This window comes from Bidens hawaiensis, unplaced genomic scaffold (assembly GCF_021521415.1).
Source record: "Bidens hawaiensis isolate Kalapana, Puna unplaced genomic scaffold, B.hawaiensis_p1.1 tig00074508_1, whole genome shotgun sequence".
In the NCBI taxonomy this organism is placed as follows: domain Eukaryota; kingdom Viridiplantae; phylum Streptophyta; class Magnoliopsida; order Asterales; family Asteraceae; genus Bidens; species Bidens hawaiensis.
The window spans coordinates 27,175-50,800 of record NW_027502914.1 but is presented as its reverse complement, the minus strand read 5'-3'; the positions used below and the strand labels follow the sequence as shown (position 1 = coordinate 50,800).

Below are 23,626 nucleotides of genomic sequence, written 5' to 3'. Positions count from 1 at the left end.
CTCAAAAGAATATCAAATTGAGTATGTACACACGTGTCAAAAAGGGTTATAATTCGAATATATTCAGTTCGACTAGTGTTTTTTTAAATTATAGTATTTTCTAACTTAAAAATTAAATCTATTATTCATGTGTTCTTAGTTTTATATTAATTTAAACAAACGGGTCGGGTTCGTGTTTGGTTCATAAAAAGTTTAGGTCCATGTATTTTTTGAGTAAACTAAGTCGGGTCAAAACAAGTTGTTTTAAAAGCGTATCAGATTAGTTCGGGTCAAAACGGGCTGGTAAAAAAGAGTTATGATCAAAATGAGTTTGAGTCGAAACAGGTTATTTTAAAGGATAGTATTTTCTAACTTGAAAGTTAATTCATTAGTCATGTATTTTTACGAGCGGTTTAGATTCATATTTGATGCAAAACAAGTATGTTGAAACAACCGTATTTTCAAACCCGATGGAGACTTTTTCCATTGAATTATTTCCTTTATGAACAATTTATGTTATAATCCTTCGTCACTATTATAATTATTGTAATATATGATTTCATTTATGAGAAATTGTTATACCTTACTAAAATTATTTGGCATTATGGATTTTTTATAAATAATTATAATTGTTTCATATGTTATGACATATATTTTATGTTCGATTTCACATATAACTTGTATCGAATATGTAAACATTTTTTTATTGACATTATATCATTTTTTAGCTTGTATAATACATGGGCTACTAACCTAGTATATATATAAACACTACAAATCAAGAATGCCGATAATAATCAGCCCAACACCTCCCCCTTGAAAATTGTGTTTCGTTTCGTTTTAATTTACCTTTTGGACCTTTTAAGAGCTTTCCCAACATATCTCTCATCTCTATCTCTATAATTACACTTAAAACACTATATTTCTCTCTCCTGTTTAATTAAATAATATTTTTTTATACTTTTATGATTATAGTTTTTTCTCTCATCTACTCATAACCAATTCAACAATATTAAAAAATAAATATGGGCAAACTTTGTTTCCCCAAATTACAAAAATCATTACATTTTCTTTCTTCAACTTATAATTTACACTCATAATCTCATTCTTTAATTTGCAAACTTCTGTCACATAATATTATCATATTGCATGAGAATGCCGCACACCAAATAATATTATCATGGGCCATCTTTAATTTAATTGTAGCCCAACTGATGATTGTAGTCATTGCACTCGAGTGATGAGTGATGGCTAATTGAAGATTTGAAGCCACGTAATATAATTAGCCTATAAACCAACCTTTTAATATGATTTATATTGAGAATTATTTCAACCATGTTGTTCAATTTCCATCACATTTGATCTTTATAATGAAGTTGCATTTCAAACATTTTACTAATCGATCAAATTAATTTGATCATTTTGATATGTATCGTTTTAGCTTGATTTCTCTTCAAATTAATTTAGTCATTTTGAACTATCGATTATTCGCAAACTTTGTTTAAAAACCTAATATATGTAGATAAATTTACAGTATTTCTGGTAAGATAATACAACTAAGATATGGACCACATTTCAGAATTTAAGTATACACCAAGAGCGCCCAACATTTATTACTCAAAAGAAAAAATAAAAATACTATGATAGCCCAAACTCGTACCAAAAATAAGTTTTAAACAAACATTTTAGAAACTTAGTGACTCGGTGAAAAAAAAAATTCTGAATCCGTAAGTGACTTGCAAACCGTGCGATCTCCCTCTATTTTATATATGCAACATCATTTCCTCTATTTCATTTTGTATCTTAAGGCTCAAAAATTTTCATTAAAGGTGTGAATGAATTACTTGCAGACCCGACACTTCATAAAAGCTAACAACATAATAAAACTATGAATACCACCTCATAAATGACCGCCTAGCCTCCTATACTTATTGCACCTCACCAACTGCCTACTCATCAACTTTAGCCCCTACATTTAACTTCAACACTATTTCATAATATATTAATATGAACAAGTATCAACACCGTTTGCAAATATATATATATATATATATATATATATATATAGCTAAAAGTTGAGTGTGAAATGAAAAACATAGGGGGAGTTTGTCTTTTAGTTTATAAAATTATTTTTAATAAGTTTATAAATACTTCGAAGTTCAAACTCACAAGCTCGTTCGAGCAATAAACGAGCCAAGCTAACGTCGATTTTTGAACTTGGTAAAGAACTTTGAGTCAACTAAGCTAACTTGTATATTTTGGATAAGGGTGTTAAAGATAACACCCCCCCCCCCCCTCTTTCCATACGATTTTTACTAAACGTACACCCCCTTGAACTTATCAAATCAATTATCAATTTCACATAACATTACTTACATACATATTAGTCATTTCAACGTTTTGTTTCATTTAATAGTCTCCACTAAATATATCAAATTAAAAACTATTATGTTATTATTCATTATTTTTGTTATTATCATCGTAAATATTATTAATATTTTTTTATTTTAAAAAATATCAATATTAGTATCAATAATGCATTGACAGTGATAATAATAAATTTATTATGATCAAAGACAATAAACACAAAAAGAAAAAAACAAAAATAAATAAGTGAATAAATAAAACATTCTAGAAATAAAAAAATAAAACTTTTAAAGAGATGTCATAAAATTTAAAAAATGTTAGAGGGTAATAATATGTTAAATAAAATTGCTGAAGAGAGTCAAAGTTTAGAGGAATGGCATGATAAGTAAAGAAGGATGTACAGTTTAGCTTGACCCTTTGGACAAAGGTGTAAACATAATATTTGAGAATTTGACTATTTAATGTCCCAAAATCACCTCCACAGTTAATGCAATTACCAACCACCCACTCCCATAACATTAAACCATGCATTCAACCCATTGTCACTATATAAGCAGGTCCATATCATGGTTAATATATATTCTCATAATCTCTCTACTTTTCAATCATCTTTTGACTTGTGACAAAGCTGCTGATATGGCAACCACTGGAAAGCTTGATGTTGAAGTGAAGGTGAAATCTGCTGCAGATAAGTTCTGGGAAAGCATCATGGACTCTGCCAACATCTTCCCTAAAGTCTGCTCCGATCTCTACAAATCCGTTGATGTTGTTGAAGGCAATGGCCGAAACGTTGGATCCGTCCGCATGGTTTACTTTGCCGAAGGTATATTGTAAATCAAATACAACAATAATAGATCGAGGATTCATGAAACTCTCCTAACATTCTTTACCAAATGAATTTTGATTTGGCCCAATAACCTAAACTAAATGGACTATGAATAAATATTTTAGGCTAGATTCATTTAAGATGATCAAAATCCAATTATATTATATAAGGTTTACTTTTTAAAAAATATAAATATATATTATTGGCCCCAAAATAAACGTGCCTCGGCCGAGGATGCGCCTTAAGAACCCGCCCTGATTATTCAATCTAAAAATAAGTAAAATATTACCTATAGATAACCTATACATGTAACAGTTGAAAACTTAATAAAAACATGTCAATAAAACGATTGCTTGGTTTGTTCTGGCAATAATTTAGTATTCTGTAATTAACGTCAACCGTGAAATATATTACAAACAAGTTTATAATTTGAAAACAGGATCGCCGGTGGTGAAATCTGCGAAAGAGAAGATTGAGGAGCTTGATGAAGCAAAAAAGAAAGTGGCATACAGTGTGATTGATGGGGACATGCTGCAATACTACAAGAACTTCAAGGCTAGTCTTGAGGTGATTCCGGAGGGAGAAGGAAGCCTTGTGAAGTGGCTTTGTGAGTTTGAGAAAGCAAGTCATGAGGTTCCTAATCCTGACTTGATCAGAGACTTCGCTGCCAAGAACTTCAAGGAGATTGACGAGTACCTCCTTAAAGCATGAAATACAAGTTTGTAATGTTTGCTATAAATAAAATGCATACCCTGCTTACTGCTTGTATGCATGTCTTTGCATTTACCTAAGTTGATATATGTTTATGAACAATATTAATATTAATAAATCAGTGAAGTCTCCTTTGTTTACTCTACTATCTAAAATCAAGCCCCAGTTTCTACAAAATAAACAGACTATACAACTTTGGATTCGGAATTACATTCCAAGTTGACCGATTGACGTAGCAGTCTGTCACGTATCACATGAGCGGAAACAAAAATAGCAAGCAAGAGAGAAATACACGTCACAGAAAATAAGATGATATAATATTCAATGTCTAAACCATTATACGGTGCTTCTATCATTTCTTTTCAATTTGACAACAAAGAAATTAAATGGGACAGCTAATAAACTGCATGAGTTTGTGACAACTTACGACCTTATTATTAGATGAATATGAAAATTCAAAAAAATCTCGTAAGTCAATATGAGTTTCATTGTTGTTTTTCCACACGTCTAGCACACTCCGATGCAGGGCCGTCTTTGAGGCATGGCAGGATAGTCGACGGCCACAGGCCCGACACCTCGCTAGGCCCGAAATTTTTTTTAAAAAACTATATGTATATTTATCAAAAACATGTGTATAATCAATGTTTCAAAACAATTACATAACCACTAGTTTGGTCTAATGATAAAGGGGTATGACATCTAACCAAAAGGTTGTGGGTTCTAATCTTATTTGAGACAATTTTAAGTTTATTTTTATACAAAAGTTTTTTACACAACTTAAATCATAATCAAATAAGCCCATTTATAATTAAATTGTTTAAACCCAACAAAATGTTTTTTTTACTTAAGGCCCCAAAAAAAGTTCGCCTTTGGCCCAAAAATTTTTTCGTCTTTTCGGAGCCGGCCCTGCTCCGATGATCTGTATATGATTACAACAACGGGTTATTGTCCCATGTCATTCTGGCATTCTACCTAAGTTGGAAACAATTTGTTCTCGAGTTCTTAAACGAGATAAACAAAGATAGAATTCTCAAGCAAAATGATATATTATTGAATGACAGAAAAATTCCATTTCATAGGGAATTCTAACAATTTGTATCAAACTCAGAACTAAGAAATTATATTATTTATATATAGACATTCAAAACTAATAATGTGATGACTAATAAATTGCATAATTTGGTGAGATGCGAGTCATTCATCGACCCCCTATCACCAATCCGTGCACGTGTTGACCAATATGATTCTATGTACCTCACATCAGAGTTTATGGTGTGGGCGATGTGCTTTGCTCCTCAACATCTTGCAAGAGAGGGGCTGTTTTATCATCCAATTTTGAGCACGCACTCGAGTGTGCCCCCGCTATCTTTTGTTCTTCGGCTTTTCCCCACATCACAGTGTAAAACCCCGATCACAACAATAATTGATCCCAACAAACTGCACATATTGTTCGAGCGTTTAAGATTAAAGTGTGTAATGTAACAAACTAGAAACATGAACACAAATAACATGAAAACATCTTCACCTTCCAAGGTAGAAACCGTCACCTAAGAAGATGACACCTATCAAATTCGCGATCACAATTCCAACCGGATGAAACATAGCGACAAAGAGCGGGCCCCTCCTTCGTACACACCATGATTGAACTGTGACTAGAAATGCATACCCAAAAATCCCCTACATAATCCACAAAGAACGCACCAAAACTAAACAAAAGTAATAATAACATTTGAAAAATATAAAGATGTCACACTAGTAGCGGATGCAAGAGTTTTTGGTAGGGATAAAATACGGTTGATACAAATTTGAATGGGCCAGATTGGATCAGGTCATAAAAAGGACTTTTCTAAAAAAATATAGCTCTAAAAAATAAACAAAGTCTAGAAATAAAAGAAAACAAAATTGTAGGGCTGCAGAAATGATAATTAATTTCCAATTTCTTATGAAGATTGAGCATATATACTCACCGAATAAAGAACGGAAAACAATCTCGTATTAGGCTGTAAAGCGAAGCTGCTTAGGTCAGTTTCCACAATGAAAGAAGCTAGAGCTGATAATACGGTGCAGATAAGACAGTAAGAAAACATCAAATTGATGACGACAGGGTATTTTTTAAGAACAATTGCCTGAAACACAGCAAGAAACATGTAATTAGCTAGAAGAAAACATCAAATTGATGATACAGAAATGGTGATCAAATACAATAGTAATGTAGAGACAGTTTCACCTGTGTAATGATATACATAGAAGCGAAAATGGCATCAATGGTTAAAAGGATTCCTCCAAGCACCCAATCTGAGAGTTGGGTGAGAAGATTTGAAGTGTGAAGGTATGATTGATGGGCCTTGGTAAAGAGTCATGATGATAGCCCCTGCAATAGACACTAGAGTTGATACACGTTTAATGTTGATCACTTCCATCATCCTAGAACCATAAATTCAAATCAAATGACACTAATTACAGTCTTAAGATAAGATATAAGATATGTTTACCTGAATAATGCGGCGAGTATGAATGTAAAACCTGGGATGAGATTCAACAATGTAGTTCCGGAGGACGAGTAGGGGATCTGCAATAGAAATCAGAATTGTATTTTTTTTTTCTTAATAATAAGAATGCCCTTAACCATACCTATGGTTTGCTAGAGAAATAGTGAAGCAATGGCGTTGGAGTAGAAGATAAAAGACATGCCATCAGCAACCTGTGTTGCCACCATGCCGCCGTACTCCTCTCAACCGTACCTACCACTTCACAACTCACTTTTACTATTTTATTTTTTTAATTAAGTAGTTGTTGGTGTTCTCAAGATTCGATGGGGAGTTAGGTATATTATCAACTTGAAAGGTGCAATTAATTATTTATATTAGTATTACGTTTTGTTTACTCATCATTAAATTAAATGCTGTATTTAAGATCTCATTTCAACACAAAATAAATAAATATGTATATTTTAATTAAATAAATAATAACAAATTGGGCTGATAAGCTTTCTTCTTTCATCCAACAATTTTGACCGGGTAAGCATCTTTTATGTTTTCACACCACTTTGACTAGGTTGATCTCTTTATTTCACAACTAGTTTAATCCTAGGGTATAAAGTAGAAACACACGCTCTTCTGTGTAGTCTGTAGTTGAACTAGTCCTTCACCACACAACATGTTGTGTTTTGAAAAGACATAAGTCAAAGTTACATGGAGATAAGTTACCTCGTTAACGGGTTGGAATTACCTATGATAATGAAAATGAATGTTTAAAGTGTCATTGGCCATATTCTTGGTATGAGTTATTATTGGTCAATTAGGAATATTTTGAATTATTAAAGCTAGTTTACATATAAAAATAATCTATACATTAGTTTTGTAAGTGTAGAGAAACTTTAAGTTCAAAGACCGGCTTTTGTAAGTCCATCCATAGTGGTGACCTTATAGTGGCGTTTTGAAGCCATATATAATGCCTAGGAACGCCGTCCCCCAGACATTATGGACAACGTTTTGAGCGGGTATTTTAGGTGACGTTATGTACATAACTTGCAAGGGCCCATGTTTTGAAGAGAGTTATGATATATATATATATATATATATATATATATATATATATATATATATATATATATATATATATATATATATTGATCATCCCGTGTTACGGGAGTTTATTCATATTATTTTTTAATGTAGTTTTGTTTTAATTTAATACATATATATTACTTTGTTATTATATTTTTCGCGTTTGGGTTTTTTCAATTGAGATGTGTATGTTTTTTAGTTTTTTAACGAACAAACATAAACGAACACAGGCATGTTGATTTTTTTAAATGAACACAAATATTTGTCTAATGAAAAAGGGGACGTTGATGTAGTTGATGATTGTGGGTAGTATCGAAAGTTAACTGGCGATGGAGATGATAGAACAACAACAGAGAATATGTAAAAGAGATAAATTAAATTAGGGTTTAACGATGAATGTTTACCAATAAATGAGATATTATAACCCAATTGAGGGCTATTAAGGTTTGGTAAGACCCATAACCCGTGGAAATTATTCTTTGATAATTAAGGAATTATTTCACAAATAAATGAGATGTTATAACCCGTTTAAGGGTTATCCGGGTTTGGTGAGACCCATGACCCGCAAAATTTATTGTTTGGTTATGAAAGAGTTTCAAAAATAAATGAGATGCTATAACCCATTTAAAGACTATCCGGGTTTGATAAGACTCATACCCCCCGAATTCAGGTCAAATGCATGAGAAGCCTCCATTTAAAAATCAAGCAATTTGGTGGCTCTAGAGAATGAGGGGAGCAACCTGAGAGTGGCACGTATGATTTCATGGTATGCAATTATATAAATAGTTATATATATATAGAGAGAGAGGGAGAGGAGGAATAAAATAATGATTCTGGGAGAGTTATAGGTGTTTCCCACTACATTTGTTTTTTCCAAAACTTTGAAATGCTGACTGAGCGTCACATGACGTAAAATTGTTTTGAGTTTGCTTAGTTTTGACTACGCATGGTCTAAACCATGTGTAGTCATAACGCCCCTCCCCTAGGCGTTATGCGTCACGTGACGTCCACTCAAAGTTGTTTATTTGCAAAAGAGGGCGTAGTCATAACTCTATACTCATGGGCATTATGCGCCACGTGACGCACAGTCACTTTTACGCTTTTTTGTTTTTCATTTTACTTTTTATCTAAAGTAAACAAAATAATAATATTTTATCTAAATATTATATTTAAATAAACCTCTCTCATTTTCAAAATTCCCCTCACACCTACCTACCCACTTTAAAAACCCATTCATCCTCGTCGTAAAGGTAACAACAAAGCTGGCCGGAAAGCCCATCCATCGGAAGATCAATCCCGTCAACAACATCGGACGACCATAACACCACCACCAGCCAACAAAACCCTTACCGGTCACCACTCACGGGAATGCTCGCTGATTCATCCTCTCACATGGTCTCCGGCGACAAACCTGATCGGAAACTGAGTTCCAGCAGCAACATATCTAACAGCAAACAGTGTTCTTCTTAAAGTTTGTGCCATATCGGGAGTTTTGTAAAAAACGCTATTGTCAAAACACTATGCTAAAACGCCAGGGGGGGTGTGCCCCAGTCGTTATACTCCAAAACGCATGGTTTAACGTCCGATTACGGATGGTCTAAGTTAAAAAAATATATGTATCATGTAAAATAGAGTACTGAGATTCGGGGACTTTAGGTTTGATACAAATCGTTGTCATTTTATTGACATTGATGTTTTAATTTTTGCAATTATATTATATCACTAACACATGCTTTATCAAACATTCAAACCAAGATAAATATGTTACAGTTATTTATAATTTACAGTTTTTTGGCTTTTAGACCATAACATGATTGGTAAAATATATATGACCATTATGATGGAATCTCAAACTTTAATGAAAAACTAGTCAGTTGTTCACGTGATGCAGCGGTGAACACACAAACGCAACCGGTGTTAGTATGTTTGTAACCTCGTAACGGTATGTGTGTAACCCGACGGTGGTATGCATTTAATGTGGCATCGGGCGTGTAACCGGTGCCAATAAACGCGCCACAAAATGCCTATACACGAGCAACCCGGTATATATAAAAAATGTCATCCACGTAACTGATGCTTGAACGCGCATAACAGGTGGCGACAAGCAAGAAGCGAAGATGAAATGTACAATAATTTCAAATAAACTACTTTTAACCCAATCCTTTTAGACGAACATGTTCCAACCCGGAAATGTGTTAGCCCGTTTTGACAAGAACCCTTTCTATCTAAACTCATCCAAACATGAACTTAATTAACCCTTTTTGTATTAACTTGTTCCAACCCTAACACGTTCCAACACAATTAGTCTAACATGTCCGACCCATTGCTGGTAATAACCGGTAACCATGTAACATGTTAGTTTTTTAAAAGTTAATAAACTATAGCAATACCATACTCAAATTAAAGACAATAAAATGCTCGTTTTTATGGTGTAATTTTTTTTTTAAAAAAATATTAACGTTTGAAAAAATTGCGGTCGTTAAAATGTCGTGGGGGTAGTTGGTTAATAATTAGAGGGAAATGTGTAACAACTTAATATATTAACAAAACTTTATTAAAGTTAAAGGATCATTATTGTATATTACTTTTGAATAGGCAAAAACTATTTTACCCCTACATTTTTAAAATTATATGTATTACTACTTGTACAAAATGCAATAAAAGTGGTACATCTTAAAATTTAAAATGCCTCTCACTCATCTACTATTATAATAAATAAAAATGATTATTGTGCCACATAGCACCTAATTGGCCTATTTTTGTGCTAAGGGGCACACTTATCTTTTAACCTTTAATTAATTCATAATTTTTCTAACTTAAAAAAATTCAATTAAAACCTTCCTTAAAAGCTTCATCTCTGTATCACATCAGACGTTCCAAACCCTAATGAGATAGAAATTGGCGTTCAACATTGTTTGCATACCAAATTTTTGATCTTCAAATCGTTATGTTTCAAACCTATGCATGTTTATATTGTTTTCATACCCCAAATCCCTATTCCATTAATTTCATACTCCAAAGTCCAAATCCCTATTCCAGTCAGTTATCAAATATTTATTTCCTCCCAAATTCCTATTCCGATTGTATGCAACACGAATACTACCCCAACTATGTATTTTCCAATTGAAGCATATGATAGAAACCGATTATTTATTCGATTAATGCCTCCATATGTCGCTTTATTGTATGTTCACTTTTGAATGTGATGGTTTTTCCAAAAACTGATTGGAAAAGGGCGTATGCGCTTGTTCATTGTTTATTAAGCAACATAAGTTAGTTTGTTTTTACTTCAATTACTGGGTCGATTGGTTCTATTGATTGAATCTTCAGATACTTGTATGAAAGATAATTTAATTTTATTGTCATATGCATAGGCAGATACACGTTTTTGATCGATCAATGAGGCCAAGTTATTTCAGAGTTGTTCTCCGTCTACACAGAAATTAGCTCGTAAACAGCGTTTTTTAATTATTATTTACTTTATACAATTTTTATATGAATGAAAAACTTGGATTAATTATAATTATTTATATTTAATTTAGGTTTTACGAACTAAATATGCATAATTTTCTAATCAGTATAACAATTTTTCAAAATAGTTATTGTTGTATTTGTTAATTTATCAACTAACAATTTCCAATTGATCTATACTTATAGTATTTTGATATAAGTTTTTCAATTATGAAGCATGAGAAAATGTGAGAGAAAAAAGTTAATGGCTTCAATGGATCATTGGATCTAAGTTTTTTTTTGCAATAAAGCTATTGACAAAAAGAATATTTTGATTTATATTTTATTGTGGTAAGAAAATAGAATCTACCGGGGTGTTATAGTAAATTGGTAAATTGTCATTTTATTTTAGGCAAATGCAACTCAAGGTATAAATATAACATTTTTTTAACTTACTCTACTATAGTATATTTGAGTAGGAACATACACAAATTTCTTAAAAATAGTTTATGTTTTTGTTAGTATTATTAACCTTCATGATTAATGAGAAACCAGAGTCTATATATTATGTATCGGAGATTGTTTTGAAGAAAAAAAAAAGAAATACGAAAGCTGGACAATTAGAAGATGAAAAATTGGAAAAACATGTCAAAAAGTGATAATTTTGTTTTTAAGAACCCTAAATATGATATAACTTTTAGCATTTTATTGTTTCAACCCGTGTAACACACGGGTTTTTAACCTAGTATATATTATATATATATATAGAAGTATAAATATAGATAAATTATTTTTTCAAGACTAAAAACTATTTATTTAATACATTTTAGGGTTTTTTTTCCAAATGGTGAAGTTTATTATTAAAAAAACCACACCAGTCATCATACGCTAGCAAATGAGAAAAAAAGATACAAGAGATCACCAATGGAACCACCGAACCAAGACATTGTGAAAACTGAAAAGCATTATTACACCCAAAAGACCAATTTAATAAGAGAGTTTTTGTTCATTATTTAGCCCAAAGATAAATGATGAACTTAATTTTAGTGATAATTCGTAAACTCTTCAGGTTATAAATGAAATTTGATATTAGGGTTGTCTTAACATTCGGACATGACATGATAAGACCCGACACGATAAACACGATTTCCTGTTGTGTTAAACACGAACACGATAACTAATCGCGTCATTTTTTTCAAACACGAACCTGTTTAGTAAAAGGTTAACCTGTTAAGAGACATGTTTAAAGACATAATTAATAATATATGAGTAACAAAACCAAAATTTTCAAAACGAGCATAAAAGTTTTAGCTATAGATAATTTATAACATATCTGAAACAAAAAAACACAAATCTATAACATACTTTAGGTTTAAGAGGTTTAGGCATAAAATTCATTAGTGAAATGTCGTTTGTAAGTATGACTTTAGAAGTGTGTGTGTGTGTATTACAATAAAAATCTACACAGGTTACTAACCGGTTAACAGGTTTTTAACCTGTTAGGACACAAATTTAATCATGTCTTAAACGGGTCGACCTGTTTAAGACACGAAACCTGTTAAGCTTAAACCCAAACATGATAAAACACGTGTCGTGTTAACAGGTTCATGCCATAAATTAACAGCCCTATTTGATATCATGCAGTGGTACGTTGAATTGTTTATATTGTATGTTTACATTGTTTCATATGTGATATCACTTTCCAAATCCGTAACTCTAACTATGGAGTATGGAGATGGTGTGTGGATGGATGTGGTGGAGGGGGGGGGGGGTTAGTCTCAACAAACATACAACTCGTTTATAATTGCAAACAATAAACCTAACTATCTATTTTAAAATAACAAATTAAAGTTTTTAAATTTTGTATCTACATAAATCATAACTTAAATTACTCCATTCAATTCATCCTGAAGGAGAAATGAAGAAAGAAAAAAAATGTATATATCATATATATATATATATATATATATATATATAGGTATTGGATCATTTCAGAAGTTTTTTACAGCGAGAAGTGCGAGAAGTGAATATGTAACTCCATTAATCCCTAATTTCACTCCCTTTCTTATGTGTAGGTGCGTTGTGTAGGTGCATATGTATGTGTGTAGGTACGTATGTTTGTATATGTGTACGTATGTTTGTATATATGTATGTATGTTTGTATGTGTGTAGGTACATAGGTCAGAATGTGGCTCGGTACATTTATATGTTTGTAAATAGGTTTGAATGTGTAATTAAGACATAAATACAACCAACTTACATATATGTGTGTAACATCATATGAAAGAGAGTGAAATTAGGGATAAATGGAGTTATACATTCACTTCTCGCACTTCTCGCTGTAATATCACTTCTCGCAAGATCCATCCCCTATATAGGTATAGGTATATATATATATATATATATATATATATATATATATATATAAAAGAGTTCAAATAAAAATAAGTAGTTTCCTAGGACTTGTAAGAACCAACAGATCTTTGACATTTAGCATTACAAATTATGGTGAAAGAAAAATTTTAAAAAACTATATCGATTATAGGTAATATTAAATCTCAACAATTGATTAACATGATCCAATGACTATGATTTATTCATAGTCTTCCTAGGAAACTACTTGTTTTTTAGATAACCCATATATATATATACAGGGGATGGATCTTGCGAGAAGTGATATTACAGAATGTATAACTCCATTTATCCCTAATTTCACTCTCTTTCATATGATGTTACATACATATATGTAGGTTGGTTGTATTTATGTCTTAATTACACATTCAAACCTACCTACAAACATATAAATGTACCGAGCCACATTCAAACCTATGTACCTACACACATACAAACATACATACATATATACAAACATACGTACACATATACAAACATACGTACTTACACACATACATATGCACCTACACATAAGAAAGGGAGTGAAATTAGGGATTAATGGAGTTACGCATTCACTTCTCGCACTTTTCGCTGTAAAAAAACTTCTGAAATGATCCAATACCTATATAGGGGATGGATTTTGCGAGAAGTGATACTACAGCGAGAAGTGCGAGAAGTGAATGTATAACTCCATTTATCCCTAATTTCACTCTCTTTCATATGATTTTACATACATATATGTAGGTTGGTTGTATTTATGTCTTATTTACACATTCAAACCTACCTACAAACATATAAATGTACCGAGCCACATTCAAACCTATGTACCTACACACATACATACATATATACAAACATACGTACACATATACAAACATACGTACCTACACACATACATATGCACCTACACAACGCACATACACACAAAAAAGGGAGTGAAATTATGGACTATTGGAGTTACACATTCACTTCTCGCACTTCTCGCTGTAAAAAAACGTCAGAAATGATCCAATACCTATATATATATATAAGTATTTTGTAAAAACGATAAATGACGAGAAAAATCAATAATGATGTTCGGGTTTTAATAAAGTAAAGATGGTTTATTATTATTAAAATATGCTTATAATATATACATACACACACACACATATATGTGTGTGTGTGTGTGTGCGTATACGTAAACGAAAACTTTTAACGAGATTTGAGAAAAACAATAAACTCCAAGATGTCGGTTATAATAAAATAATATATATATTTAATTGCGAATATTAAGTTATCATTATTGATTATAATAATTAATCAAAAATTGATAAAAATAACCAAAAATATCGGATGGTCGGGTTCAAACCCGCGACCACCGTGTCCTAACACACACACAAACCATCTGTCCTAGCCTGCCAGATTGTTATAAACTGGAAAACAAAATAAAAAGTATTACAACGGATTTTAACCCAATTAAATTATAAACCCTAGAATGAACAATCGATCATCTGCTTAACATTCATCAAATTAAGTTTAGGGTTAATGAAATTGAATAAAAAACGAACTTGTTGATGTAATTGATTGCCTTAAACGATGATTAAAAGCATGTTAATTTGTATAGACAGATGACGGCCCAAACAGGTTCCAGAACATGTCTTAGACGCTGATTATAATCTGATTAGTTATAGGGATTTGCTAGACGATGATCTAAGGATTGTATTTGTAGTTTTAATTGAATTAAAATACTCGTTTACATGTATAATAAGAAATGGGTTGAGTCGGACAAGTAAAATAGGCAATACGTATATGTATGATTGATTTAACGCAATTAAGAACGTCGGTAGGCCGCGTTAGGCAAGATTAACAAGTCCATGATTTTGATTTTCAAATATATGACGAGATTTGTGCTCAAAGATTGTTAAACGGGTTCCAGATTTGACAATTGGGGTTAATGGGTATAGATGTAATATAACATATTTTACAAAATGGTCCTTCAAGATTAGGGATGGAATCAAAAGTGGGTTAAAGTATTGTTTAGGGCTAAATATGTACATAGTTCAAAGTTATAAATATATATTAATCAAATAATTAAACAATAATATTTTAATAATTAATGTACCCGATAAGTGTGGTATTTTTATCGATAAAGAAATTCCCGAATACAACACGAGTTGGGTAACAGTTAATAAAACAATAATTTAAAACCCGAGTTGTTACACACACACACATGCATATCTTGTTTAAGGAAGAATGTCTGGACATTTTTAATATAATATTGTCATCATCTGCAAAGATCTTAACAATGCAAACCAAAATATTGTGGGACTAGCAATTTGTACTCTGGGGAATATATGTTTAGCATAATTGGCACGTGACCTTGCACCTGAACTCAAAAGGTTGCTGCACTTTTGAGATCCAAATATTCGCAAGAATGTATGTTGATGAAAAACTGGAAATGTAGAAATGATACGTTTCATTATCTCTTAAGAGCATATCCCAAAATTCTCACATATTACTCTCCATTAGCATTATACTAACATAATCTATTACATTGTACAGGCAACATTATGCTCAATAAGGATCGTTAAGAAAGTTCATGACCTTGCAGAAAATTTTGTGAACTCTGTTGTTTCATTACTTAGAGAAAAGTATCATGGATTCAACTATGTACATATCTCTGTAATCACAGTGAAGATGCCCTTAAAAATTTTAGGCAGGTGAATGAATTGGTTGAGTCTTTTCTCTTCTTTTTTACACTTATCTAATATGTATACGCATTTGTGACAAGAACACGTGACATATAATTTTCTACTGTCAATCTTGTAATTTGTCTTTTTATACTTTTTTTTTTCTTTTTCCCTTGGTCTAGAAATGCATAGACGGATTGATGAAATGTAACATCCTACTTTTGATAATAATAAATAAAAAGAATTTTTTTACTAAATAGTGTGTTATTATTTAGTTAAGTTAAATAAAAATAATAGAGTGTGGGCTTGGACAATAAAAGATGGAATAATGGATGGTGATGGTCCTTAGGTCAATAGGCTTAAGGGTATATAAACACCCTTAAACATCCCTAAAACCTCAAAACCCTCATTTCATTCGTTCAGCCTCCTACACACATTCAAAAACACACACAAACACTCCTATTCCATTTCGGATCAGATCTGAATTCGAACCAAGATTAGTTTGTGTTAGATATTCGTCATACAAGCAAGGAACACGTCTAGATTCGCGTATCGAATCAGACCCGAAGAAATAAATGACCCAAAGTGGTATGTTTTAGGTTAAATGTTAGGTTTTTAAGGTCGGTTTGCCCTAAGATTTGATACAAAGGTAAATCGGACCTTATTATGTAAGAAAAATGTAAACTTGAACGTAAACAAGATGTTTGGAATGAAATGGGACAAATTTAGTGACGTTTGGACCGTGTTAAGAGAAAAATGAAGTTGTTATGGCTCGGAACTCGTTTTATCAGTAATAACGGACATAATGGGATGTATGGAGGTCATTAGAATGGAAATACATGAAAAACCATGTTTAAATCGAGTTCTAGAAGAAACTCGATTCGTTTGAAAAACAAATCAAATTGGAAACAATTCGAATCGAATTAGAAGAACGAATCGAACAGGAAAACGAATAGACTCGAATTGAAATTTGATTCTATTGGTTTGAAAACTCGATTCGATTGGTTTGAACTTCAGTTTTATGATGAGGTTTTTAGTAAAGGTTTATTAATGAAAATAATTTTTTTCCATGCTGACCTGCCAACTCAACCCAGCCAGGGGCTTTGCCCCTTGGACCCTGCTAGGGGCTGCCGCCCCTAGACACTGCTGCCCCGGGATCCCCGTTAGCTAGGGGTTTCACTAACCTAGAAGTATGAAGTAGTTAGAGTTAGTTAACTGATATTTATATTTATTACACAGTTAGCCGTACACAACCAAAGAGGGGTATTACAGTTAACTCTGAGAGGCACATGACACATGTGAGTTTCTAGCCCATTTTCTCTGTTATGTTTTCGGGGTTATGTGCATACTCCAATGTGGTTAGTTAATATACTGACCTTAGTGGTAAGTGTATGCTATATGATTTTTAATGAATGATATATAAAAGGTTAAAAGTATATATGTAGTTATATGAATGATAATATGAAGAAATATATGTATGAATGTATGACTAAATGGAAAGGAGGAACCAAACTCTTATAATATCTGAGATGATAGGGACCAGACTCATAATATCTTAGAGGATAGGGACCAGACCCCTATAATATCTGAGAGGATAGGGACCAAACCCTTATAATATCTGAGAGGATATGGACTAGACCCTTATAATATTTGTTAGGTTATAGGGCGAAAAACTCTTTAAAACGTATAAGTTGTATGTAAAGTAAAATAAAATATGAAAGTATTAACGAACGAAAGTATAAAAGTAAGAATGAAGGTATATATTTATGTATGTACACAAGAGAGTAAAGCAGGTTAAGTAAGTAGTATATGAACGCATTGTATGTTGCCTGACTAACTAGAACTCAATCAGCGTAGCTGACTTTTTAAATGTATGCATGTAAATAGGCTGAGATAGCTGGCTTGAGGTTAACACATGGTATTGGACTACATAGGCTGACATCTTGAGAAGAATGTTATGATGTTTTAAAATAACTTTTTAAATTATGCTTTTAGGCAAGAGTTTGGTTGTTACGAATATTTGGATGATTATGTAATATATGGTTGAAGTTTAATGTTTCCGCAAAAGTTTTAATTCACTCTAATATTTAGAACTGTGTTTATGAGTAAATCCAACGATAAAGTAAGGCACCAGGACCTGGGCCTTACATGAAAGTTCTAAAGGATGTTGTGAACAACTCATATGCTCCTGAATGTGAAATTTTAGGTATTGCAGACCCTTTTCTTCATATAAGATTGCTTCGCCTTTTGCGTGTATTAGGTCATGGAGATGCTGACGCGAGCGATTCTGTGAGTGACATTCTTGCTCAGGTCAGTTTATATCTTTTATGTGTATTTATAATGATTTGTAATTCAAATATGTAGAAAAGTTCAATAGATTCTATGTTTTGTCTCATTAATAGCAAACTATCGAATGATAATGTCTATTGATGATCTTGCAATGAATTCTCCTTAACTTCTCTTGCTATGTTTTCTTATTAGGTTGCTGATGTGATAAAAGCAGTCAAATAATTATTAACTAAAATTATTCTAATCTAGACACTAAGTAATACTCTAGACCCTTAAACTACTAACCGGCAAGTGAACCGATCGACTCTAGTACAGTTAAGTAAGTTCGGATATCGAACCCACGAGACTCTTTAAATTACGAAACTAGCAAACAAGACTCAACTACAAGACACGACTATTTATTAATAATATTTGAGGGGGGATTTAATAATAATAATTAAAACTTATTAATAACTAACTGATGTGCTAAAAGTAGTCAAATAATTATTAACTAATTTATGCTAAAATAGACACTAAGTAATAATTCTAGACTTTTAACTTAACTAAAACTACTAACCAGCAAGTGAACCGGTTGACTCTATTACAGCTAAGTAAGTCCGGATATCGAACCCACGAGACTCTTTAAATTACGTAACTAACTAAATTAGACTCGACTATTTATTAATAATATTTGAGGGGGACTTTAATAATAATAAATAAAACTTATTAATAACTAACTAATGATTACTTAACGATTTAACTAATATTAAACTAATTAAAACATAACCCTAATTAATATAATAATAAAACATAATCATTACCTTTAACTTAATTAATTAATTAACAAACCTTTAACCTAATTACTTTAACTAATAAACAATTAAACAATTAGATTAACTCAGATGATGAAAATAACTACCCAGGCCAGAATCCCCAAAGTTACGGTTATTAATTAAATGGAAAACTCACGTTATGGAACCGGGATCATAAAATAGACCCTTGACAGAAAATCCGAACAGGACCCTTGAACTTCAAGAAGACGCCTATGGATTTCTAACAAGTTTTAAGACTCACCAGTTTTATATTATACTTCCTTACGGTAATTTAATCGCTTATGTGTAAGTATCTTTTATAACGAAAACCTACCTTACAGCGCGGAATTCAAAGATAGCAAAGCAGACTCAATTAACTTAGTAGACTAAGCTGACAATCAAACCTAGACGGACTCCTTACGAAGAACTAAATCTAGCAATCCTGACCAACAAAGATCTATCAATAGCCTATCACCTTACAGCTTTCTAGGCTGGCAGTTCACTTTTATCTATTTAATTGATTTTATTGTTTCTATGATTTTAATGCATATTAATCATAAACTAGTCAAGAACACACAGTAAATGACCTAAACAAAACTCTATTCTATGAAACAATCAACAAGGGCAATATGAAACAATAAATTCAAGTAAACAAAACAAAGCAATCAAACGCATCAATTAAATCAAACTCAACCGTTTACTTAGAACATAAAATCCCTAACGAAACGAAATCCAAATAAAATCAAACCGAACTAAGGTTCATCACGACCTTGGTAGTTCATGGAATTTAGCCTAGCATCTCAAAGTCTAAATCAAACAAAACAATCAAAACTGAAAACATGGTGAAATAATAAAGAACGAAAGATTAAAGCGATAAAACCCGTATTCTTCGATCTTAAACGTCTAGCTCTTCACCGGATGTTCTCTTGCCTTCAAAATCACCAAGAAACTCGAAAATATGCTCCAAGAACTCTCAAATTCGGCTAGGGTCTTCAGGTTATATTCAGGTTTAAGTTAAATGTGTTTAAATACCCAAAACAAGGCCCAACTTGAAGTAAAAACGAAAATAAAAATCCATCAGCTTTGCCTTGACGCCCCGCGACGGTCTTTGCCTCCCCAGTCGCGCGGCGCGGCGTGCTTCACCAAGGTGGCCGGTTAGACCGGCCCGGTCTGACCGGTTCTCTGTTCTGGCTCCTTCCTGACGCGTTCCAAATCTCCGCTTCGGCTCGTTTTAGCTCGTTTTTTGCCCTTTTTAATCCCGATCAACTCCCGGAACCTACAAAACATAAAAATGTTTGTAGTATAGAAATCTTGACTAAAACGAACAAAAACAATTAAAATATTAAATAAAATATACACGGGAAACATAAACATTTAGCATTATATCAAATATCCCCACACTTATTCTTTTTTCGTCTCTGAAAAAGTTTGATGCAGTTGGATCAGAATCAGAAAATTAAAGTCTAACAAACATATAGGTTAATTTTTAAAGCTCAGAATAACGCAAAAACCGCGATCACCGATATTGTTATCCACTTAAAACCATGCCTTAATCTTTACCGGGACAGATATGATCCGACAATAATAATACTCAGTGGTTTACACAATTAAGACCTGCTTATTTTCAGTTTTTACCGGATCAGATCACCCCAACTTGACTTAAACCTCAAAATTAGCAGATTTAAACTTTTTGTTGCTCTATTTTGTTTTCATGAATAGTTAAGACGATCAAAGGTATTGTTTATCCACCTAAGCTTAAGCATCAAAGTCTACCAATCAGCCATTAGATACGATTAAGGTTCAATTATATTATAGCTAGTGTTCCCCACAACATGACATACCCCCGTTATCAAGCAATACACCAAACCATTACCATAGGTGAGTATGCAAAATTTCATCTGTAGGGCTTACATGTGGCGTGTCCCTTGTGGTCCGTTTCTTAATGGTAATGAGACGCGAGCAAGGGGACCCCACATGGCTAACATCGTGGATGATCAAGTCTGTAATGCATTTGTATTTTTGTACTTTTTGTGATCATGTTTAAAGACTTAAGTGGCAGAAAACTGCGGGTTTGCTCTTTATTTTAAAAATTCACAACCCCATTTGAAATTGTGAATACCCAGATGAATAATCGGCATACAGACCCATAGTCTCTGGACCTGGGGCATCCCATCAATACAAGATTTAAGGTTATAAAACCGTACACCAATGATGTGTAAAACACTAAAAAGTAGCAGTTTAAGATTTATATCACAGGCTACACGGCATACTCTAACGTTAAACCTACCCAAGCATCATATGATAACATATTCAAATTTTTTAAACTTTTCAAACTTCATAATATTTTCACTTTTTCATACCAAGAATTGAGGCTTGAGTATGGCTGACCTTTCATTACTTATTTTCTACGGACAAAACGCTTTGCCCACAAGAGATTTCCGACCCGTTTTATCAAATTTGCCCTTTCATTCTCAAGGCTGAGCTTACCGACACATCCCAAGTTAAGTGAGTTTTCTTTTATTTATCTCATATTATTAGTAGTTTGAAAACCAATTTCCGATAAATATCATCATCTCTCACTTTAACGCAAAAAACTAGATTAAAGGGACATTTTTGAAGCATTTTTTTCAATTTTTTTTATTTTTTATTTTATTTTTCAAACAAAAACTCAATTTAAACTACGACTCAAATATCCTATCCCCACACTTAAATTTTGCATTGTCCTCAATGCAAGGATAAGGACGACTTAAAATAAAATTAAAATTAAAAATAAAGTCAGTTTACAAAAAATTAAAAACTAAAAACTAAAAACAGAAAACAAAATAAAAAATTAACAAGCTAGATAAAGGAAAAGACTTAGCTGGTAATATGCGCATGAAATATGATGCCAAAGTCTTCTTCCATGAATGTCCTCCAACTACGAACGTGCTCAGCAAATAGTAACTCCTTATCTCTGACATGAACGCAAGTGGCAAAACAAAACAAACATATCTAAAAATGTATCTTATCATAATGATAGATATTAAGCAATTAAAGTATTTCACATCAACCGACAAATAAATCATGAATAATTAGCAGCAAATAATAAATATAAAGTATACGTTTCAGCTGCTCCATCATCCCCACACTTATCTTTTGCAATATACTCTTCCTTGGGATCGTTTCTCTAGCTCACTCAAACTTCAAACCAGCAAAACTCAAAAAAAAAAAAAAACAAAACAAAACAAAGGCAAACTACAAAAACTACGTTAGTGACTCGATGAATTATACAAACTCTGCGAAACCTCCCCACACTTGAACTTAATCAGGAGGTTTCTCCTTGATCTGGACCCTATCCAACCCGTTCAATTCTACTCGGTACTTATCAAACAGTAATATATTAATGATGGAACCGCAAACTATTTAATTAGAATTAAAAATCAGTAACGGGTCAGACCACCTATATTTAAAATTACATAGAAAGAGCCGAATGCATTGTAAGTATCGACAAAAACGGTTATGTTTGACATTTAATGGCTTTTTCACTCCCATTAGGTGCGGTTTGGAACGAGTTTTACGATCGCGTTTCAGTTTCTCGCTTCAACGATCCCGCTACTTCGAGTGACGTTGTATTTTCCAAATTCATTTCATCAAAATAATTATTCCGTTCTCGACTTAAATTTGTCTCGATAACTTATTATATCCGCTAATAAGTTATTATCGATCGTTTACCGGTGTCCGTTCTGTGTTACTCCGAACTTAATAAACATAGCATAGTTGATTTTCCCAAAAACAACCCATCCAAAATTATGGTGTCTATTCGGTTTATTTTATCTAAATAATAAACCTCAATTACGGAGATAATATCAATTTTTACAAGCTCGTCGGTACATGGGCTTTAACGACCGTGTTCGAAAATACTAATTTGCATTTTCCCGCTTCGTTATAACTCAGAATTGAGCCACGTTTTTGCTTGTGTTCTTGGTTTTTGATCCTATAAAATATTCAAATGGATTCACCCCTGGATACCTTCTTGAATGTCGGGTTAAATTTTCACACGTTTAACCGAATATGTTCGTTTCTTCGTTATTTATCACCGGAATTTCTTTATTCCGTCTCACTTCTCACATGTTTTACAATATATATATTCCCTTCATTCTTAGCTTAAAATACTATATTTAACTTATGGGTCTTAGTCTTCACTTAATCCAGCCTAAACATGTCCTAATCTCGTTTATGGAATATAATAATACTTTTTATTTTGCCGGGTATCACATCATGTGCTCATCTTGCCTTCTCTGGTTCGCCTCTATCATCTGTCTCAGCTCGTCCCGCTGCTCCGTCACATACCCCCTGATATGATCAAAACCGGACTCCATCCGGTCATATAACGAAACCAAAGTAATATCCTCGGGGCGAGGCTCTCTGACCGGGAACTGAGCACCCGGTCTCTCGGATTTGTAAAGCGGCCTCTGGTGACGTGTCGGTAGTCCGGCTCTCATAGCCGCAGCATCCGCGGTCCTCGCCGGTGGATGAATCTGTGGGCCCATCTTAACATCCTCCCACGCTAACGGGTCAGACCCCTTCAAAATTCCCGAATTT

The 23,626-nt window shown here is 32.8% G+C and overlaps 1 protein-coding gene and 2 pseudogenes across 1 annotated transcript; 2 read left to right on the top strand and 1 right to left on the bottom strand.

The window, feature by feature from the left end:
• Nucleotides 1-2,930: 2,930 nt before the first annotated feature.
• On the top strand, nucleotides 2,931-4,023 carry LOC143606364 (MLP-like protein 423). The gene is made up of 2 exons (XM_077082153.1): nucleotides 2,931-3,169; nucleotides 3,612-4,023. Exons 1-2 carry the CDS (start codon nucleotides 2,983-2,985, stop codon nucleotides 3,881-3,883), a joined length of 459 nt encoding a protein of 152 aa, XP_076938268.1. The 5' UTR covers nucleotides 2,931-2,982; the 3' UTR covers nucleotides 3,884-4,023.
• Nucleotides 4,024-4,835: 812 nt separating this feature from the next.
• LOC143606363 (WAT1-related protein At5g40230-like) lies at nucleotides 4,836-8,931 on the bottom strand (annotated as a pseudogene).
• A 5,972-nt stretch (nucleotides 8,932-14,903) lies between these two features.
• The window catches only part of LOC143606362 (AP-1 complex subunit gamma-2-like), a 28,906-nt pseudogene continuing 20,183 nt past the window's right edge, over nucleotides 14,904-23,626 (top strand).

What these genes read in the sequence shown, in the direction of transcription:
- LOC143606364 (XM_077082153.1), top strand. Translation starts at nt 2,983, where the DNA reads ATGGCAACCACTGGAAAGCTTGATGTTGAAGTGAAGGTGAAATCTGCT. An exon ending in CATGGTTTACTTTGCCGAAG is followed by an intron (nt 3,170 to 3,611) that starts GTATATTGTAAA and finishes ATTTGAAAACAG; the next exon opens with GATCGCCGGTGGTGAAATCT.